The 19,844-nt window shown below is 37.6% G+C and overlaps 1 protein-coding gene across 1 annotated transcript in view; it reads right to left on the bottom strand.

The window, feature by feature from the left end:
- Positions 1-19,844, bottom strand: part of LOC121863295 (dyslexia-associated protein KIAA0319-like protein) — a gene marked incomplete in the record, with an annotated part of 150,473 nt that overhangs the window by 92,841 nt on the left and 37,788 nt on the right. Inside the window, 2 exon segments of the mRNA XM_042361884.1 lie at positions 8,402-8,593; positions 18,458-19,008. Coding sequence (XP_042217818.1) covers positions 8,402-8,593; positions 18,458-19,008 — 743 coding nt within the window.

Below are 19,844 nucleotides of genomic sequence, written 5' to 3'. Positions count from 1 at the left end.
TGTAGATTTTTTCTTTTTTTTTTAAAACAATTTTTTTTTCTTTTTTTTTTATCTATGTCGGACTTACGACCATGTCGGACTTACGACCTGGATTTGTGTCCCTAACCCCGTCGTAAGTCGGGGAGCACCTGTATTATACTCATGTATAAACCGGTCTTGTATATAATGGTCGACCCCCAATTTGGGGATCAAAAAATCCCGAGTTTTTCATATATCATTTATATAATTCAACCCTTAGCTTTTGAGAAATACTAGGTATAATCCTAGACATAATTTGTAGCAAGACAGCAGATTCACACAACGAGTCTTGGCCGTGACCACCACCACAACAGCCGACGCTATGAACAGTGTTACCAACTCTGAAACTGAATTCCTGTCACTTACCAACTCCCATGAGGGATAATATAATATATACCAGTAAATGTGGGGAAAATCGAAATAATACATGTATCCTCGAGATACGAACGTTCGAGATACAAAAATTCGCTAATACAAATTTAGCAAATTAACACCACTATATCAAGAAATGAAAGCTTCCCCAGCTTATAAGAATTTAGGTTGGTGCAAAAATTCTAATTTTGCACACCAGGAGTCAGCTGGGATGGCCATCTTGGGGAGAGATGCACAGAGACATATTCTTGCTCACTGATCATACCCCCCTCCCCCCCTTCCATTCATTGTGCATGTGAAGTGATCTCTCTTCAACAGTGTGTATTTGTGCTATCCTTTTTGTTGTACCTTTCGTTATGGCATCCAAGAGTTCTGCTGAATATTCGACAACCAGTACTACACCAGAGAAACCACAAACGACTGTGACTCTTGAGACAAAGCTGGAACTAATTAAACACCATGAATGTGGTGATGGCCCTATCAAGATTGGGAAAGATCTTGTTCTGGCTGCTTCTACTGTAGCCACAATTTACAAGCATGCTGAGGACTGTGGTGTCCTTGGCAGACAGCAGTAACAACAGTGATAAGGTGGACAACCCTCCTCATCTCACTGAGTAAGGCCCTTACTCAGCCCACCCTTGCTCACCCCCTTGTTGTGATGTGCTCAGATTACCCTCCCATAAGGTAATATACTACAGTTAAACAGTATTTTAATATTTTTTTCATATGTTAGATAGTAAATTAGAGTAGTTGTGTACTATTTATCATTACTGCAGTTAGGTAGGTTTTGTTCTTGTTTGTGAACCGATTTCTTGTTTTGGGGGCATTCTTGTCATTGGGGAACCTAAACCTATTTTTCCCATATGATTATAGAGCATTTGTGATAGGAAAATTCACTTAATGAATTTTTTGGGGGAACCAGACTGATTTGTATCTTGAAGGATACCTGTTCTAATTAATAAAAAACCCAAAAGTACTGTATTGCTATTGCGGCGTATAAGTAGACCCGGCATATAAGTCGACCTCAAAAATTTTAGTTCAAATTTCAGGTTTAGTCCTACACTCACCGTATAAGTCGACCCCCCCAAGGCCCAAACAAAGGCAAAAGTGTGTAATAAGGCCACGCCACTTTCATCGTAACACTTACCGTAATACCTTTCAATATTTGATATACAGTCAACCCTCACTTTACGCGGTCCCACATTCCACGTTTCCACGTTTACGCGGTACCCTGCCAGAGTGTACCCCTTTAAGCGGGTGAAGTATAATTTTTTTATTTAGCTCATAAAATTCATACAAATTACCCGGCCAGAATATAATTTACATTGCTGGAATTCTTACAATTTGATGATCATTTTGAATATAAACATCATAGATTTTGCATAAGACATACAAATTTTAGATCTAATGTAAGTATTTTGTTTACTCTGAGTAAATATGTTATCTTTTGTGCAAAATATATGACATTTATATTCAAAATATTCCTGGTCTTACAAGGAATCCAGCAATGTCAATTATATTATCCTAACTTTAGTTTGAGGTATTATTTATTACTATACCTTAAAATCTAGTGGTTTCCCCCAAAAATTTCTCAGAGAAGGAAGAGCCAGCGAGTGTAGTGTGAGAAGAGGGGGAGGGAGTTTAGTCCATTATTTGAATGGACATTAACTTGGCGACTGTATTTCTCTATTTCTCTTAAGTATTAATTGTGTGCATGTACCATCATAAAATTAAGATGTTATTTTTACTAGAACATAGGTATTGTGTCGGAAAAAGTGGAGTTTGGGGGTCAGCCGGTCTCTATTTCAATTAATTCCATATGTTATGTTGTTCACTTTACGCGTTTCTCACTTTCCGCGGTACCCTGTGGGTTGAATTAACCGCGTAAAGTGAGGGTTGACTGTATATATATATATTACATAGTTCACACAAAAAGGGAAGTGGGCAACAGGATCTACGTAGGACAGCAAGCAACTGCTAAAAATCTTCAGTAAGTTATCTTCGTAAGGACTCTGGTAAACACCAAGCCAAAATCAGCACCTCCAATAAAATAGTAATTGTTTACACAGCATACCAGTATAGCACCTTGATAGTACTGTACCGCTATAAACGGTGTGATAGTACAGTAGAAGTCCAAAAATCCGGACTGCTTGGGGATTGGGTCGGTCCGGATTTTCCAGATTCTCAGGCAGTACTTTTAAAACTCAAATTTAAGGAGGAATAAAGAGATGAGCAGGTACATAGTCAGTTAAAAAATTTTCAAATGTTGCACTATATTTTGTTTCTGCTTGTGTATCAGCCGACTGTCTTTCTCCAGCAATATCTAACTGTCTAATACCATGAAGAGTCTTGAAATTCCTAAGCCACCCATCAGTAAATGCGCACTCTGATTCAATGTTCAGTTGCTCCTTAAAAGACTTTGCTTTGGCAATAAGCATCGGCCCATAAATTGCCATTCCTTCTGATCGTTTTAACAAAAACCATTCGTGCAACACTTTATCAAGATTTTCTTATTTTGGCAGATGTAAACTTTTTCTTTCAGCAATTTTATTGTAAGGCTCAGAAGCTGCAAAGTCTAGAATTTTATTCTTTGCCTTTTTTATATCATAAATTGTAGACTTTCCAATGTCGTATGTTTCCATTAGAACAGTATTGCTCACACCACATTCTAGTTTCTTAATTATTTCAAGTTTGTCGCTCAATTTCAACGTGATCTTCTTTCTCTTCACACAACGAAGTTTATCTACTTTAGGAGCCATTATCATGGGCTTGTACTCTGCAAATGGAAAGAGTAGGACTCAAAATTACATATGTTGTCACAGTTTCATTGCTCGTTTTTAAGTGGCGACCACGTGGTCGCTTGTTGTCGCTGTGCAGCTGTGGCGCTCACGCATGCGCACATACACACAAAAGCCCGCTAAATTTAAAAAGTTTGAGTTTTCGAAAAGTCCGAATTCTCGGGTGGTCCTGATTTCTGGCATCCGGATTTTTGGACTTTCACTGTACAGTAGAAAATTATGGTACACCTGGCTTACGATCCACCATTTGTATCAGCTGTTGTAAACTAACTGCCAGTAGCGTCACCAACACCACGTGACCAGTTGCGAAACTATGGGTCCGTTACACTGACAGCAGCACAGCTTAGACTTAAACTGTCATCCGCTGCAGCACTGTTGCTTGAAGAGTTTGCAAACGTAACAACTTTCAGCTTGAAACTTGAGTCATATTTCACCCTTTTTGTTGGGGGAGCCATGGGGATGGTTGGTTGAGGGAGAAAAGTCATTCACGAAGGGGGGTAATATGCGTGCTCCACCAATGGATGTGTTGTGCGAATTTGTAAAGTCTTAGGAAGCCGTACGTGTAGAAACTGTCATAAAATCGTTCATAAAATGTGGGATTTCAAAAGCAATGGATGGGGAAGAAGATGATTTATTGTGATGAGACAGTGACGAGGAGGAGGATGAGAGCAAAAATAATGAAGACGAAGTCGGAGTTCCTGTGATTTGGACCCACATGCAAACCTCTTTATGTTAGACGATGAACAGGCAGCAGACTTTGAAGGATTTTAAAATGTAATCATACATGCTTTTATTGTCAATAAAATATAAATTTGAAGTAAAATTTAATCTTGAAGTTAAAGTTTTAACTTTTTATTTTAGAGTTAAGGTTTTAATTACGAACACCTCGGTTAACGTAATTTCGATTAACGAACTGCCTTCCATAAGGATCTTCAATTCGGTTAATGAAAAAAAATTCGGTTAACGAAGTTCTTACAAACTGAGAGGGGTCGGGGAAAATGGGAGTCAAAAAACAAGCAGGTCCTGGGAAGTAGTGAAACAGAAGTAGATAATGCTGAAAATATAGTTAGTCATAATAACAAACATCAAAGTAATAAATGTAAAACAGATAGAAACGGAAGAAATATATTGAGTTTTTATTATACTAATAGTAGAAGCCTGTGTAACAAAATGGACCAGCTCAGGGCCATTGTTAGTAAAGAGAACATAGATATAATTGCAATAACGGAAACATGGATAAATTCAAACAGCAAGCATTTTTTAGCAGAATTTCATATTCCAGGATATAACCTATTTAAATTTGACAGAGTAGGAAGGAGAGGTGGCGGTGTAGCAGTGTATATCAGGGTGTCATTAAAAAGCTGCAATAAATCAAACATTAAAACAAATAGCGACAATGAAAGTATTTGGGTAGAGATTGGTGAGGGCAGTGAATCCGTAGTCATTGGTGTTATATATAGACCACCTAATTTGAGTAGGAACGATGGTAAATTGCTATGGGAGGAAATAAAGAAGGCATCTGATAGAAACAATGTATGTATTCTAGGCGATTTCAACTTTTCAGGCATAGATTGGAAAAATCAACTTAGCGATAATGAATCTGAAGATTTTCTAGAAGTAGTACAAGATAGTTTTTTATATCAATTCATAAACTCGCCCACTAGAGGAAATAATATCCTCGATTTAGTTCTCAGTAATAATGAAAATCTAGTAAAAGATGTTGGGATTGGAGACGAACTAGGAAACAGTGATCATAAAGCCATATATTTTAACATAATATGGGATGGCAAGAAGAAGGAAAATTCGGCCTTGATCCCGGATTTTAGGAAGGCTAATTACGGTAGCTTAAGGAGAGACCTAAGGGATGACCCTATGGTCAAAAGATTAATCCCCCCCACACCTCCGGAAACTGTCAACTTAGGACGGGATAACCCGGAATTTAATTTAGCAGCTACTTATGAACAATTTATTGCGACAATCAATAATGCCCAAAATAAACACATCCCTAAAAGAAAATTCAGATCGATACGGAACCAACCAAAATGGATGAATAATAGACTCTTAGATCTTCTAGGGAAAAAGAAAGGAGTATATAGAAAAGTTAAGAAAGGCGAAAATCACTTACTTGGTTACTATCAGAACCTAACAAGACAGGTAAAAACAGAAATTAGGAAAGCAAAGAGAAATTATGAAATCAAGGTAGCAAACGAATCGAAAAATAACCCCAAAGCTTTTTATCAACTGTATAAATCAAAGGTTAGAGATACAATAGGTCCCCTTAAAACTACGACAGGAGAAATGACTGATGATGAGTTAGAAATGTGTAGTACGTTAAATAGTCATTTTCGCTCCGTATTCACAAATGAAAACCTAGCACAGTTTCCAGAAGTTCATAAGGTATATAACGACAGTATAGAAAATATGTTGATGAATATCAATATTACTAGTAACGATGTGCTTAAAGTAATTAACAAACTGAAGCCTCATAAATCGCCTGGTCCAGACGAGGTATATGCTAGAATATTAAAAGAATGTAGAGATGAGTTGAGTAATCCATTAGCAGTTTCATTTAATAAGTCATTTGAATCGGGCCTAGTGCCAGAGGCTTGGAAACTTGCAAATGTAGTTCCGATTTTCAAAAAGGGTGATAAATCAATAGCATCAAATTACCGTCCCATTAGTCTCACGTCAATCATAGGCAAGTTGCTAGAGTCAATTATTGCTACAAAAATCAGAAGCCACCTTGAAACATTCAACTTAATTCATTCTTCTTACCACGGGTTCACCCAGGGACGTTCTTGTCTCACAAATTTGCTTAGCTTTTTCTCAGAAGTATATGAAGCGGTAGATAATGATAAGTCATATGATATCATTTATTTAGATTTCAGTAAAGCATTCGATAGAGTCCCTCATGAGAGATTGATAAGGAAGGTAGAAGCACATGGAATAGGTGGATCAGTATTAAAATGGATTAGGTCATGGTTAACTGGTAGGAAACAAAGAGTCAGCATAAATGGATTAAAGTCAGACTGGGAAAAGGCCAAAAGCGAGTTCCCCAGGGATCTGTATTAGGCCCTCTGCTGTTTGTTATATTCATTAATGATCTTGATTTAGGCATAACTAGTAGGATTAGTAAATTTGCAGATGATACCAAAATGGGGAGAGTGATAAATTCAGACAGTGACTTTGAACACCTTCAAAGAGATCTAGATACCTTACATGAGTGGTCAGTAGACTGGCAAATGAATTTTAATAGTGATAAATGCAAGGTACTACAGATAGGGAAGACGAATACAAACGTTAAGTATAAACTAGGTAACACGGAAATAGAAAACTCAGTTTGTGAAAAAAATCAAGGTGTATTTGTTAGCAACGACTTGAAACCTAGAAAACAATGTATTAGCGTTCGCAACAAGGCAAACAGGATTCTTGGGTTCATATCTAGGTCTGTGAGTAACAGAACTGCTGACGTTATCTTGAAACTTTACCTAGCATTAGTGAGGCCACACATGGATTATGCGGTTCAGTTCTGGTGTCCTTATTATAGAATGGACGTAGATTCTTTGGAGAGAGTACAGAGAAGAATGACAAGAATGATCCATAATATTAGAAACCTTCCATATGAAGAAAGACTGAAAAGCTTAGGCTTACATTCATTAGAGAGGCGTAGAGTTAGGGGAGATATGATAGGGGTGTACAAGTGGGTAAGTGGGATTAACAAGGGTAAAATGGAAGATGTTCTGAAGCTCAGTAATAACGAAATAACTAGAACAAATGGCTTTAAATTAGATAAATCTCGATTCAGAAAGGATATAGGCAAGCACTGGTTTGGTAATAGAGTTGTGGATATGTGAATAGGCTACCGAAAGTGCTATATAGTAGATCGGGACGCTAGGGAGCTTCAAGACGAAGTTGGATAGGCACATGGAAGTGCTGGGATGGGTGTGAAAGGGATCTGCCCTGTATGGGCCAGTCGGCCTCCTGCAGTATCCCACTTTCTTATGTTCTTATGTTCTAACATGTTTTCGCTTGCACTGACCGGGCAACCAGCTTTAGTATCAGTCCGCCAATACATTAATCAGTTCTAGGGCTTAAATTCCTTACTATTTTAGTAAATATCAAGAAGTTTATACTATTCAATAAATTTAAAAGTTTAATATTCAATTTTTTAGTCATTTTAACAATTATTGAACATAATTGAAGGTAAAGTGACTAGTTTAATGCGCGGCATCCGGCCTCTTAACACAGCAAACAGGAGTTACTGTCTCTCTTTGTTTTCACTGGAGGTAACATCTTGCTTGAGACTCTCTTCAACTAAACGCTTTTTTTCTGTGTTTCCAAGCAAATTATTGGTCATTTTGAAATATATTTTACATATTGACAATATATAATGCAGTGCAGTGTTGATTTAAAGAAAATAATCTTGAATTACACCAGAGCTAAAATTTTATGGGTGAAATGGCGCAATGGGGTGACTTCTCTTCCACCCCAATGCCTTCTCTTCTTCCTTCTCCTCCACCCCCATTCTAAATCCCATCATCATCATCATCATCATCCAGGAGCCTTCTACATACACACCTCAAAGTAAGTGAACTTTTCTACCATTTTTGTTGAATTTAGGAAATTTTCGGTGAGCTGGAACCAATTACCCAAAAACCCATTGAAACAATGGTTTCGGTTAACGAACTTTTCGGTTAACGAACGACCTTCTGGAACGGATTGAGTTCGTTAACGGAGGGGTCACTGTACTGTATATATTATATAGTTCGACCCCCTTCTTTTTGCATAAAAATTTGATCATAAAAACTCAAACTATCATTGAGTATAAACAGTATGTAAACAAAGATGGTGGCAGAGGTAGACCAGCCATGACTTCTTTACTTTATCTTTCAAAATAACTTTCAAAGGAAAAGTACTACAGTACGTACTACAGTATTCCACCCAATTTTCTTTATTCTTGAGATAAAAGAGAAATTTTATTGCAGACATTTTCTGTTAAGCCATCCATGGTGAAACCCTACCCAATATAACTAAGCTTCATATTTTATAATCATCTTATAAAGAGAGTACAGCCTAAGACTTAAATTTCAAATTGAATATTTGGAAGTCATCTTATACACCAAGTCACCTATGTGTCAATATTATTGTCACATACTGCACAGTATATAAATGTTTAGTCTATACAGACTCAAGAATAAGGTAAAAAAACATACGTGAGCAGACGGTCACATTTCCAACGGCCTCGCCATGTGCACTTGGAGCATCAACAACAACCTTGAATATGTAGACACCTTGTGTCAAATGAGTCAGGGTGATGGTCTGACTGTTAGTATCACTGACAGAGCCGTGGTCATCACTGTCAGGCTGCTGCAGGAGGGTCCATTCATACTTGTATCCTAATGTTTCTGGAAAAACAATCATAATAACTTATTCTTTTTCTAGGCATATTATGAGAGGGGCAAAGGGAGGGAAGGAAGGAGAGAACTACTAAAGTAAGTCCTCAATATATGCGAGGGATGTGTTCCTGAAAACCCTCGCATAAATCGAATACCGAGTTAAATGGGAAAAAATAAGATGCATTCCATAATCCAAAAGGAAAATGTTCCAGACAGACAAATAAACCACAAAACAAATCAATATAATATTATTTTTAAAATAATAGATAAAGGAAGTGTACAGTACAGTGTACTTAACAATAACAGCAGATACATCAACTTGGGTAGACGAGATGATGGAGGTGGTGGTAGAGGTTTTACATAGTGGGTGGTGGTGTTGGAGTGACATCTACAGAGTATTTGGGTTGGAATCCACATCAGGGAGTATAACACCTCGTATAAGGCTGAATTTTGCTCACATTAATTGATTTCCTGGTAGGAATAGGGTCTTTGCATAGGAGTGAATTCACATATGATGAACTCGCATATATCAAGGACTTACTGTACTGTATAAGCTATTGTCTCAAAATTCTTTACAAACTAATCATGGATGACAATAAAAAATCTATTACAGTGGAGTTTGCATTTACGCGGTCAATTGAACCCGTGGAGGCCCGCGCAAAACGAGAAACACGTAAATGAAATAACAGACCATATGGGATTAATTGAAATAGAGACTGGGCCGACCCCCAAACTCCACTTTTTCCAACACAATACCTACGTTGTAGTAAAAATAACATCTTAATTTTATGATGGTATGCACACACAATTAATATTTAAGAGAAATACAGTCGCCGGATAATGTCCATTCAAATAATGGACTCAACTCCCCCCCCCCCCACTCTTCCCATGCTCGCTGGCTCCTCCCTCTCTGAGAAATGTTTGGGTGAAAACAATAGGCTTACATTTTTAGTAATAAATAATACCTCAGACTAAAGTTAGGATAATATAATTGACATTGCTGGATTCCTTGCAAGACAAGGAATAATTTGAATATAAACGTCATATATTTTGCACAAAAGATAAAATTTTTGCTCTTTCTAATCAAAATTCTTAAATTAGATCTAAAATTTGTATGTCTAATGCAAATTTTATGATGTTTATATTTAAAATAATCACAATCTTATAAGAATTCCAGCAATGTAAATTATATTCTGGCCGGGTAATTTGTATGAATTTTATGAGCTAAAACAAATATCTTCAGTAAATACAGTAAACAAATTATACTTCACCCGCGTAAATGACCAAATTTACCGCGTAATTAAAGCATTTCGATTCTGGCAAGACACCGCATAAATGACCAAACGCGTTAACCAAAACCGCGTAAATCCAGACTCCACTGTACTGTATAAATTAATACAGCACAGTAAACATTTAAAAAAAATACAGTAATGACAAAACTAATATATAAATTCACACACTGTGTTGCAGTTCTTGATAGGCATCACTCAGAGTAAGTAGTAAAGTTCTAGTCTCCTTTTCTTCAGAAGGATATTGACAGGTGAGAAAGGGTTAATAGTCACATGCAACCAGACTCCTGCCTAGTTTAAAAAATAACTCGTATAAAGGTGAGCCAGCTGTATATATTCCCCTACTCCATCTAAGTGGGGAGAATAACATCCACATAAGCTCCACTTATTTAAGTTGTGCTGTGCAGGAAAGAAAGAAGTGTTCAGATAGAAAATATTGAACAAATCATACTTGGCAGACCCTTGGGAGTTTGCCAAAGAGTGCAAGGAACCCCCCCTCCCCCCCCCAAAAAAGCCCTTTTTTTCCTTCTAAAAACCAGTTTTTATGATATAGCTCGAATGCGACTCAACAATGCCTACCTAGGTATGTTAATTCCTAGCCAATTCGCCAGGCCAACATACAGACAATTAAAACATCTAATAGTAATTACTTAATAAGTAATATTAGGAGGACACGTCGCTACCTGGCATTTAATTGCAATTCTCAAACCCCCCTCCTTCACCCGCCACTATACGCATCACGACCCTCATCTCTTGCCTCAGAGAGAGCAGTAATTAAAATTCAACTGTCGAGGGGTGGAGATGGGTGGGTTATGGACGTCGCATTCGAGCCATATCACAAAAACTGGTTTTAGAAAAAAATGGCCTTTTGTTCAAGCTCTGAATGCGACGCTCAGCAAGAATACTCGAGCAGGAGGTGGAGAGGGAGGTGACTTTGCATACAAGGCTCCGCTGACTGAGGTCCAGATTATATTATAAACCGTTTTGAACATTTCCAAAATTAGGAACATTTACCGGAAGGTAAAATGTTAATTTACTTAAAAAGGATACTCACTTTATTCTGATGAGGAAGAAGGTCCTCGTAGTAGAGATTGACTAGATGGGGGAGGGGAACCCAGCACCACCACATTTGAAGCATCTCTCAGAGATGGATGAAAGTTTTTGAAGATCTCCAAAAGCCCATTTCCTTGATCTGACTGAGACTCATATGCCGCAGAAAGGCCACAGACCCTGCATATTTCCTAGTGTTATGTGCCAAAAATTTCTTGCCAGGGTATGCTTGATTCACTAATTGAGATAAGGATTTTGTCAATTGACTAGGAGATAATTTCTTACCATCCCTTGATGAGAAAACATAAGGGCCTCTATTAGGGAATCTGGTTAACAATTCCTGAAGATTTTTAACTGGACACAATATGCGAAGAACCCTCATTTCATCCATTAGACGTTTTATCCCAATAGGTTGAGTTTGGAAATCTTCCCTTTCATTTTTTCTTAGGATCTCCGTAGGAAAAAGGATAACATCCTCGTCAGAAAATACCAATAATGATGGATTATTGGAAATTGAAATCAGTTCACTGATTCTCATACCCGTTGCTATTGCTAGAAGGAAAGCTGCTTTCTGGAGTAATTTATCCCAGTTCAGATTTATATTGTAATTAGGCCCCATAAGAAGATTAGTAACTTTTTCCAGAGACCAAGGCGGGATTCTCTTGGGTCGAGGAGGTCTCTGAATGAAAAAGGACGATCTTAGCATTTGATAAATCCTCGGGTTCAAAGTAATATTAAAACAGCAAGCCAGAGGGTCAACCAACGCTGATTTATAAGATGCAATTGTCGATCCCTGAAGGTCTTTAACTCTGAACAGAAATTCTAAAAATTCTAACACAACTGTTTCCGATAATGAATCTGGAGTTGTTAACTTGATAAATTGTTGAAAAAGATTCCAAGCTTTCTCATATTGAATAGAAGTTTGGGGTCTATGACCTGCTAATACTTGGTTAGCTACATTGGAATTACCCAACAACCTATTTAAACTTTTTGAGAAACTCCAAGCGTGAAGTGCCAAGGATATCTCGAACTGAGAATGTAGTACCTGGTCTAGACATCCTTGTTGCAATTGTAGAGGATTTGGGCACCAGTCCAGTAGATCCAGGCACCAAGGTTTTAGGATCCAATATGGTGCAATTAAGAGGACTTTGCCTCGGAAGGATCTGAGTTTGTGAACCACTTTGGGCAATATTTTCACAGGTGGGAATAGATAGATTGAATTCCAAAGGTTCCAATCTAAGAGGAGGACATTTCCTAAAAGATTTGACCCTTCCAGAGATGCATAAATTGGCATCTTGTGATTTGTTAGGGAGGCAAACAGATCTATCTGTGGAGTTCCAAACTTCTTCACTAGACTCTTGAACTCTGATACCTTTAGGGACCATTCTGTTTCTGTCGATACTGGCCGGGGACGGGACAGCGCATCTACCCAATTGTTTTGCACTCCCGGTATATAAGTTGCTTTGAGGTAAAGTGTTTGTGTTGCACAAATACTGAAAAATTTTTCTGATAGTTGAAGAAGGGGCCAAGACCTTGTTGACCCTTGATGATTGAGACAAAACACTGCCGTTTTGTTGTCCGTGGCAAACAGGATCATATTTTGTAAATTTGGGTTTGCCGACAAAAAGAATAGGACCACTGCTAATTCTATTATATTTATGTGTTTGTCCCAAAGGAAGTTGCTCCACTTTCCTTGATTTAATTCCCCTTTTGAAGAATGGTATCCCCATCCTATTTTGAACACATCCGTACAAACGACCAAACCTATTTGAGGTGGAACCCAGGGAGAGGGACCGATTAGATTGTCCCAGTTTGCCCACCATAACAGATGATAGGGAGAGAAGAAGCAACGTTTCTGTTTCTGCGAAGCAACTTCGAGCCCAAATGAGATAGTTGCTTTTTCCTTAACTTTCCCAATGGAACCACTATTGTGGCAAAATTCAACAGACCCAGAAGTTTTTCCCAATCGTGCCAAGAAACTTTGTGCTTTACACAAAAGGCTTCTACTTTGTTTATCAAATCTGTTACTTTTGTTCCTGGTAAACTGACTGACTGCTGATTTGTATCCCAGTGGAGGCCTAACCAATCCAACTTTTGATATGGTATTAAATTTGATTTGACCTGGTTTATCTTTAAACCAAAGTTTTGAAATAGTACTAGTGTACGTTGGGTCGCCCTTTGACAATCTTCGAATGAGTTTCCCATTATCAGCCAATCGTCTAGATAAGCAAAGGTTCTTATGCCCTCCTTTGCAAGGATCTTTCTGGGAATATTTGCCAGTTTTGTAAAGACTTTTGGTGCAATTGTCAGACCGAATGGCATCACTGTGAATTGATAACTTAATTCCCCTACTTTGAACACCAGAAATTTTCTGTACCTGGGAGCAACGGGAACGTGATAATAGGCATCTTCGAGATCCACTTTTGAGATCCAAGCATTGGGCGGAATTAGATGCCTCAGATGGTCGTAAGTGAGCATCTTGAAACTTCTTTTGGGAATAAATTTGTTTAGGATTGAAAGATCCAAAATCCACCTTAATTTGTCGCTGCCTTTCTTGGGGACTGGGAATAGGCGAGACATGAAACATTTCTCTGACTGCAACGGTTCTATGACACCTCTGTTTAGTAATTGACTTACAAATTTTGTAAGTAATGGGGTTGGTTTTTGCCCCTTCTTTGGGAATGCTAGGGGAAGGTGCCTCAACCAAGTCCATGTGAGACCCCTTTGATTGTCTTGTAAGCCCATATGGAAGAAGTCCATCTATTCTCCCAACCCCCTAGACGACCCAGCTGTCTGGCTTCATTGGAAGGGGGAAGTTGCTGAGGTGGTGGAATAAGGTCTCCTTCCGTTTCTGAACAAACGGCCACCTCTATTACGTCTTTAATTATTTCCTCCTCTAAAATTTCCTCTAGGTTGATAACTGACTCGGGCAGCTGGTCCTGTTCCCCTGTAAAACCTTCCTCTCCTAGGTTTCCGAAAGTCTGAGGACTCCTGGGGACATTAATATTAATAGTATTCTCCAAAGATGATCTATAATTAATCAATGATTGTTCACAAAACAAAGCAGGAGAAAGAGGAGAAGAACGTATCAACAAATAAGCGCTACCACTTGAAGCATTAGTTGTTGCTTATTTCCTTAGCTGGACTTTCAGTCTTAGGGCTTTCAACAAATGATCTAAGAATGAGTTGTACAGGGAATATGGGATTCCTTGTAAAGCAGCAGCAAAAACATTTGTCCACTTCTGAATTTTCTTCACAAACTTAGTTAATAACTGACACATCGTAATTGCAGACCAAACATCTGCTGCCACTTTCCTAATTTTAAATTCTTCAAGCAGCAGTGCACGGGCAACTGGTTTCAAATTTTTTTCATAGCTTATTTCAACATATTTTGCAGCCGACAAATACTGGGAAAGTTCATATAAGGAACTCTTTTCGTCATTAAATTGGAACTTCAAAAAACTAACTTGTGAGCATTCCTGTCTGCGGGAATGAATGTTAAGTCTTTCAATAAATTAGCCCAGACTTCGTCTATTTCAGAGATCATCTTTGGGCAAATATCAGGCCAAGAAAGTGTAGTATCACCCTCCAAAAATAAAGAATGACCCAAAGTTGCATGTCCTTCCTCTCTCTTTGTAGTTGCTGAGATATCAGGAAGCTTAGAGACATTTTCATAAAATATCTTGAATAAGAAGTCCACAGATTCAGATGGATTAGTGAACAAAGAAGACTTGGCTCTTACCAATGTTATCCATGGCCTGTTAGAATCAACCTTACACTCAATATTATCCAGCACCTGCGTGTCAGTCGACAGCAGCCTGTTTCCACTCGCAGTAACCAACACTTTTGCCCCAGGTGGAAGTGGTTGCCAAGAAGTGGATATGATGAAGTCAGTCTCAACAGGTTCTTCCTGCTCAAGATACTGGATACTATGATTAGAACCAGCCTCATCGTCCTGATCCTGGAATCCACTGAAATCAGATTGAGTAGATAGGGGTTTTTGTAGACTTCCTACTGCCCCACTGTCTGGAGGGTCCAATAACTTATTTTTCTTAGCAGGAGCAGTCTTGTCTAAGTGGGGATTAAGTCTTTTACCTAACACCAATAAACCTAAACTTTCTGCCAACTTGGGATCTTTCCATTGTTGTACAATCAAAAATTTACTCTTCAAGGCCTTATTCCACCTATTTTTAATTTATATTTGCAATAAATCTTTCTTATCACCTGTAGCTTGATGAAATTGAAAAATTTGATCATAACAAACTGCACAATCCATTGGTGAAAATAGGTTATTTGAGACACAGCTGCCATGAATTATGCAAGCCACATGAGGATCTATCTTAGTAATCCAAGTCGCTTTACATTTTTTATAATTACATGTAGTATGGCTCCCTTGGGTCTTGGGTGAAACTACTACAGGTTGTACCTCTCTAGTCTGGCAACCTCGGGACCTGAACGTGCCGGACCATGGAAATTCACCTTTTTCCTGGATAGATAGTGACTTGTGCTTATGCTTGGAAGCACTAGCACCACTTTCCCTGCTTCATGGTCTCTTTGAAGACATATTGAAGGGTTAATGTCGTACAGTAGCTTCTCAAATTTCGCGAGTTTTTAATTCAACGTTTTCTAATTGAACATGCAAAAAAAACAACACAATTAAAAATTTTGACAGCGGAAACTCGAATTTCGACGGGTTTGAACGGCCCACCAACGTTCAGACGACGTGCACAATCGTGTAAACAGCGTCATTTCTCTTATGTACAAAAGATTCATTATTGTTTATTACTGAAAGTCTTTTTGATTGAATTAATGTTTGTGTGTGCAAAATGAGCAATCCAATTCATTAATAGTACGGAGAATATTAAAACACGAGGAAATGAGACAGCATTGTTTTCGTTGATTACAAAACCAGTGACTGACTGGTTCTACATATAAAACTGAAGAAAATAAGACCCTGGTTGTAGCTGTAGTAAAATTAATATGGTTGTTTTAAGTAATGTTATTTAATGTTAATAAATGGAACAACAGAAGTAGCTAACGATAATGGTAAAGAAAAAAAGAGATCGCGTATGTAAGTGCGCATGCGCACACGTGAAAGCATATCGTCATTACTTTACATAAGAATATGAAAGCAACACTTATTTACTGTTCATATATATTTTAATTAATGTTTCTGAATTTGTTTTTATTGAATTAATGTTTGTATGTGCAAAATTAACAATACAATTTATTAATAATACGTGGAATATTAGAGGAGACGAGACGAGACGGCTGCCGGCATTGTTTTTGTTAAAGCTTACAAAACCAGTGGCTGATTGGTTCTACATATAAAACTGAAGAAAATAAGACCCTGATTGCAGCTGAAGTAAAATTAATGTAAAAAAATGAATATGGTTGCTTGAAGTACCTGTAATGTTATTTAATGTTAATAAATGGAACAATATAAGTAGCTAACCATTAATGGTAAAAAAAAAAGTGAGACTGCTCGTATGTAAGTGCGCACATGTGAAAATATATCGTCATTACTCTACAAAAGAATATGAAAGCAACACTTATTTACCGCTCATATATATTGAAGGGTTAAATGTTGTACTCTGTATAGACAAGCAGAGAGAGAGAGAGAGAGAGAGCAGCCGAACTGCCGGATGTAAACAAACCTTAATTTCCCGCGGCTTTGTTTGTTTTTTTATGGGGATTAGCCCACCCGGGCATAGGTCACTGACCCACATTGGGGCCTGAGGGGCAAAAATTTAATACTCCTGTAATAATAATAATAATTCAGATAAGTAAAAAAAAAAAAGAAAAAAAAAAAAAAGTTGCCTATCTACCTATTGGACAAACTAAAATCGTTCCGGACCACAGGAGTTTCCGGACCACAGAATGCCGGACTAGAGAGGTACAGCCTGTACTACTGAATTCAAATTCTCTACTGACAGACAATTCCTTGAATGTAGTGCCTGAGCTGAACTTTCTAGTCCTTGTAGCTCATCACTCAATAGTATCTCCTCAGGGACAGTTCCATAGTCTCCTCCATTATCCATAGGCCCAGACTCCTGACCTTCATCCTCCAGTTGCACATCACTCATCTGAACTAGGAGGACACCATGAGTCACATTATATCATTATAACACAAAGTAATAATAATAATTAATAAGGGAGAAAGCATTTTCTCCCAAACTTAATCAATATGACTCATAAATGTTATATTATTCATAAGTTAGTGTTATACAAGTCACTCCTATGACCAATATAAACAATAACTCACTATTTCGTATCTGTCTCCCGACTCTTATTTATGAAGTATCCCTTAGCTCAATGAAACTTATTTATTTAAATTTGTTTTTATAAAATAATTTCATCCAGAACATTTATTGAGAGGGATCATCAAGATCTTTATTTGTTGCCAATCAGGGGCACAGACATTATCCCCAAGTAAACACTTAGGGGAAAATTCCTACGTGCCCACTATCACCAGACAGGGTTGACAGTGCTGAGCCGCTAACATAGCGCTCTATTGGCAGCAACGTTCACTATTACTCTAGCAATATTTATTGGGTTGAGAATTCCACCCTGAATTGGTCTCATATAACCCATAGAAGGTGTAAAGTCCATTTCAACATAACTCTAGATTGCTAGTAAGACCGGAAGGTCAACATTCCGGAAGGAACGCTAAGTCTAGCAGCCTCGCTAAAGTTCGCCTGAACCCGCTACTGAGGACATCAAAGTTATGAAGAGACAAACTCAACTCTGGCCTTTTTGCTGAGAACAAATATAAACCCAAGGGCGGAAGCCCAAAGGTTTTGTGAACGTACATAAGAGTAGGGAGAGAGATAGTCATTGTATTCATATTAGCACGTGAATAATTGGGACAAAGATCGTAAACAATATACATATATATGTATACAGTATATATAAATAGATATATTCACATATTCTCTTTTAGTGAAGACGAGCCCGGGAGGCCGCAGCGACATTCACCGAGTGACTTAAAGGCAAGGGATAGTCACAACGATCTAAACGACTCACAAAGAAAATGTGTTTTGGTCGCCATGCTGACCCAAAGTCGTATAAGAAAATGTCCCAAATACAATAATTGAGAGACATAACAAAATAAGTCACTCTACTTCATCACTGTGCTATTAAGTACAAATACCGTATATAATATCCTTGCGGAGGTGAGTATTTCAGCAATTAGAACACAAATTTGCGGAGCTTCCCTTTGTGTGTATTACAGCTGAATCGCCAGGCAAGAGATGAGGTTCGCGATGCACGTAGTGGGGGGTGAACGAAGGGGGAGTTGAGAATTGCAATTAAATGCCAGGTAGCGAAGTGTCCTCCTATTATTACTTATTAAGTAATTATTATATGTTTTAATTGCCTGTATGTTGGCCTGGCGAATTGGCTAGGAATTAACATACCTAGATAGCATATATATCCTTACATTACTATAAAGTAATCCTGTGTAGATGGTTATTATGAACAATCTGCACAGGATTATTTAATTTGCAGAAGTTATTAAAATAAATTTACATACCTCCTATGGCATATGCTGAAAGTGTAACTCTCTTTTCATAAAATGTACAGCCAGCTTCAAGGGAGACAGTTTTATTATGAATACTAACAAAAAGCTTCTCAACTGGATTCTGGGATGACATGTTTGGGGGAGGACTTGATAAAGATTCCTTCTGAGGGACTTCATTTGTGGAGACAACAGGTGAGGGAGATGCAGAATCAGAGGATGATGATGATTCAACAAAACTATTAGCTTTTCCACCATTGCCATCAGGATGATGGGTTGTGGACTCAGCCTCTTTAGAAGCCATAGGTGATGTAGATTCTTTTTCCACACATTCTCCTGTAGATGTCTTTCGATAAAAAGTAGGAAGACACTGACACAGGCCATTTTTTCTTCTGTTTCCAAGTGAAACACACTGTTCATTCTTCACACAATCCATCAAGCCAATTTCACATGTTCTATCTTTGGTCACTGGTGTACTGTTTGTAGGTTGTGTCAAAGACTTGATATCACTACTCAAAAGATCATCTTCTGTGTCTGTTTTCACAGACTCGTGTGTTTTATTGTCACTGAAATAAAAGAAAAAGCTAATTTAAATGTAAATTTCTCTCTCTTCTATCAATTTCCTCTCTTTCTGCAAATATTAGGAGGAACACATAAACTAAGCCTCAGAAAAAATACAAAAGTGATAAGATGACAAAAATAAATACATTTATACCTGTAGTTACATTAAAAACATGGATACATATATACCATGCAGCAATATATCTATTAAAAAATCCTCTGGGAACAAGGCTCCGTGATAAAAAGGCCAGCAAAAATAATCTAACCACCAAAAAATTAAAAAAATAATATTGTAAAGCAATTAAAAAAATCAAAACTTTGGAGTGCATTGTGAACATACAAAAGTGGGGTTTGTATACATTATTAGCCAATCAGAGAAGACCTTTGCGAGTCTTCATTTATAAACCTATCCAATACTTGTTCATTGCTTTAAGTTTCTGTGCTTATATTTCAAATTCTGTCATCATTAGAGGTAGTTCGGGATAAATTTTATTGGGGGGGAATGTTCTAAAATGTACCAGAATATGTCAGTGTTGGTAAAGTCTAGGACTCTTAAAGGAGCTCACATTTGGTGCTGTCACAACATTCTCTTAATCCTCTGACTTTGTAGTTTCTTTAACTAGAGGATTTTCCAGATTCTCAGGCAGTACTTATAAAATTCAAATTTAAGGAGGAATAAAGAAGAGATGAACAGGTACATTTTGATAGTTTATTCATTTGCAAATATAGCATGCTTCATTTATCAAAATGAGCAGTTTTAAAGAAAAAGCTGTGAATTCTAGAATTTTATTCTTTGCCTTTTTTATATCATAAATTGTAGACTTTCCAATGTCGTATGTTT

The sequence above is a fragment of the Homarus americanus genome, unplaced genomic scaffold (assembly GCF_018991925.1).
Source record: "Homarus americanus isolate GMGI-L3 unplaced genomic scaffold, GMGI_Hamer_2.0 scaffold46197, whole genome shotgun sequence".
NCBI classification, from domain to species: Eukaryota; Metazoa; Arthropoda; class Malacostraca; order Decapoda; family Nephropidae; genus Homarus; species Homarus americanus.
This window is presented reverse-complemented; position numbering and strand designations above follow the sequence as displayed.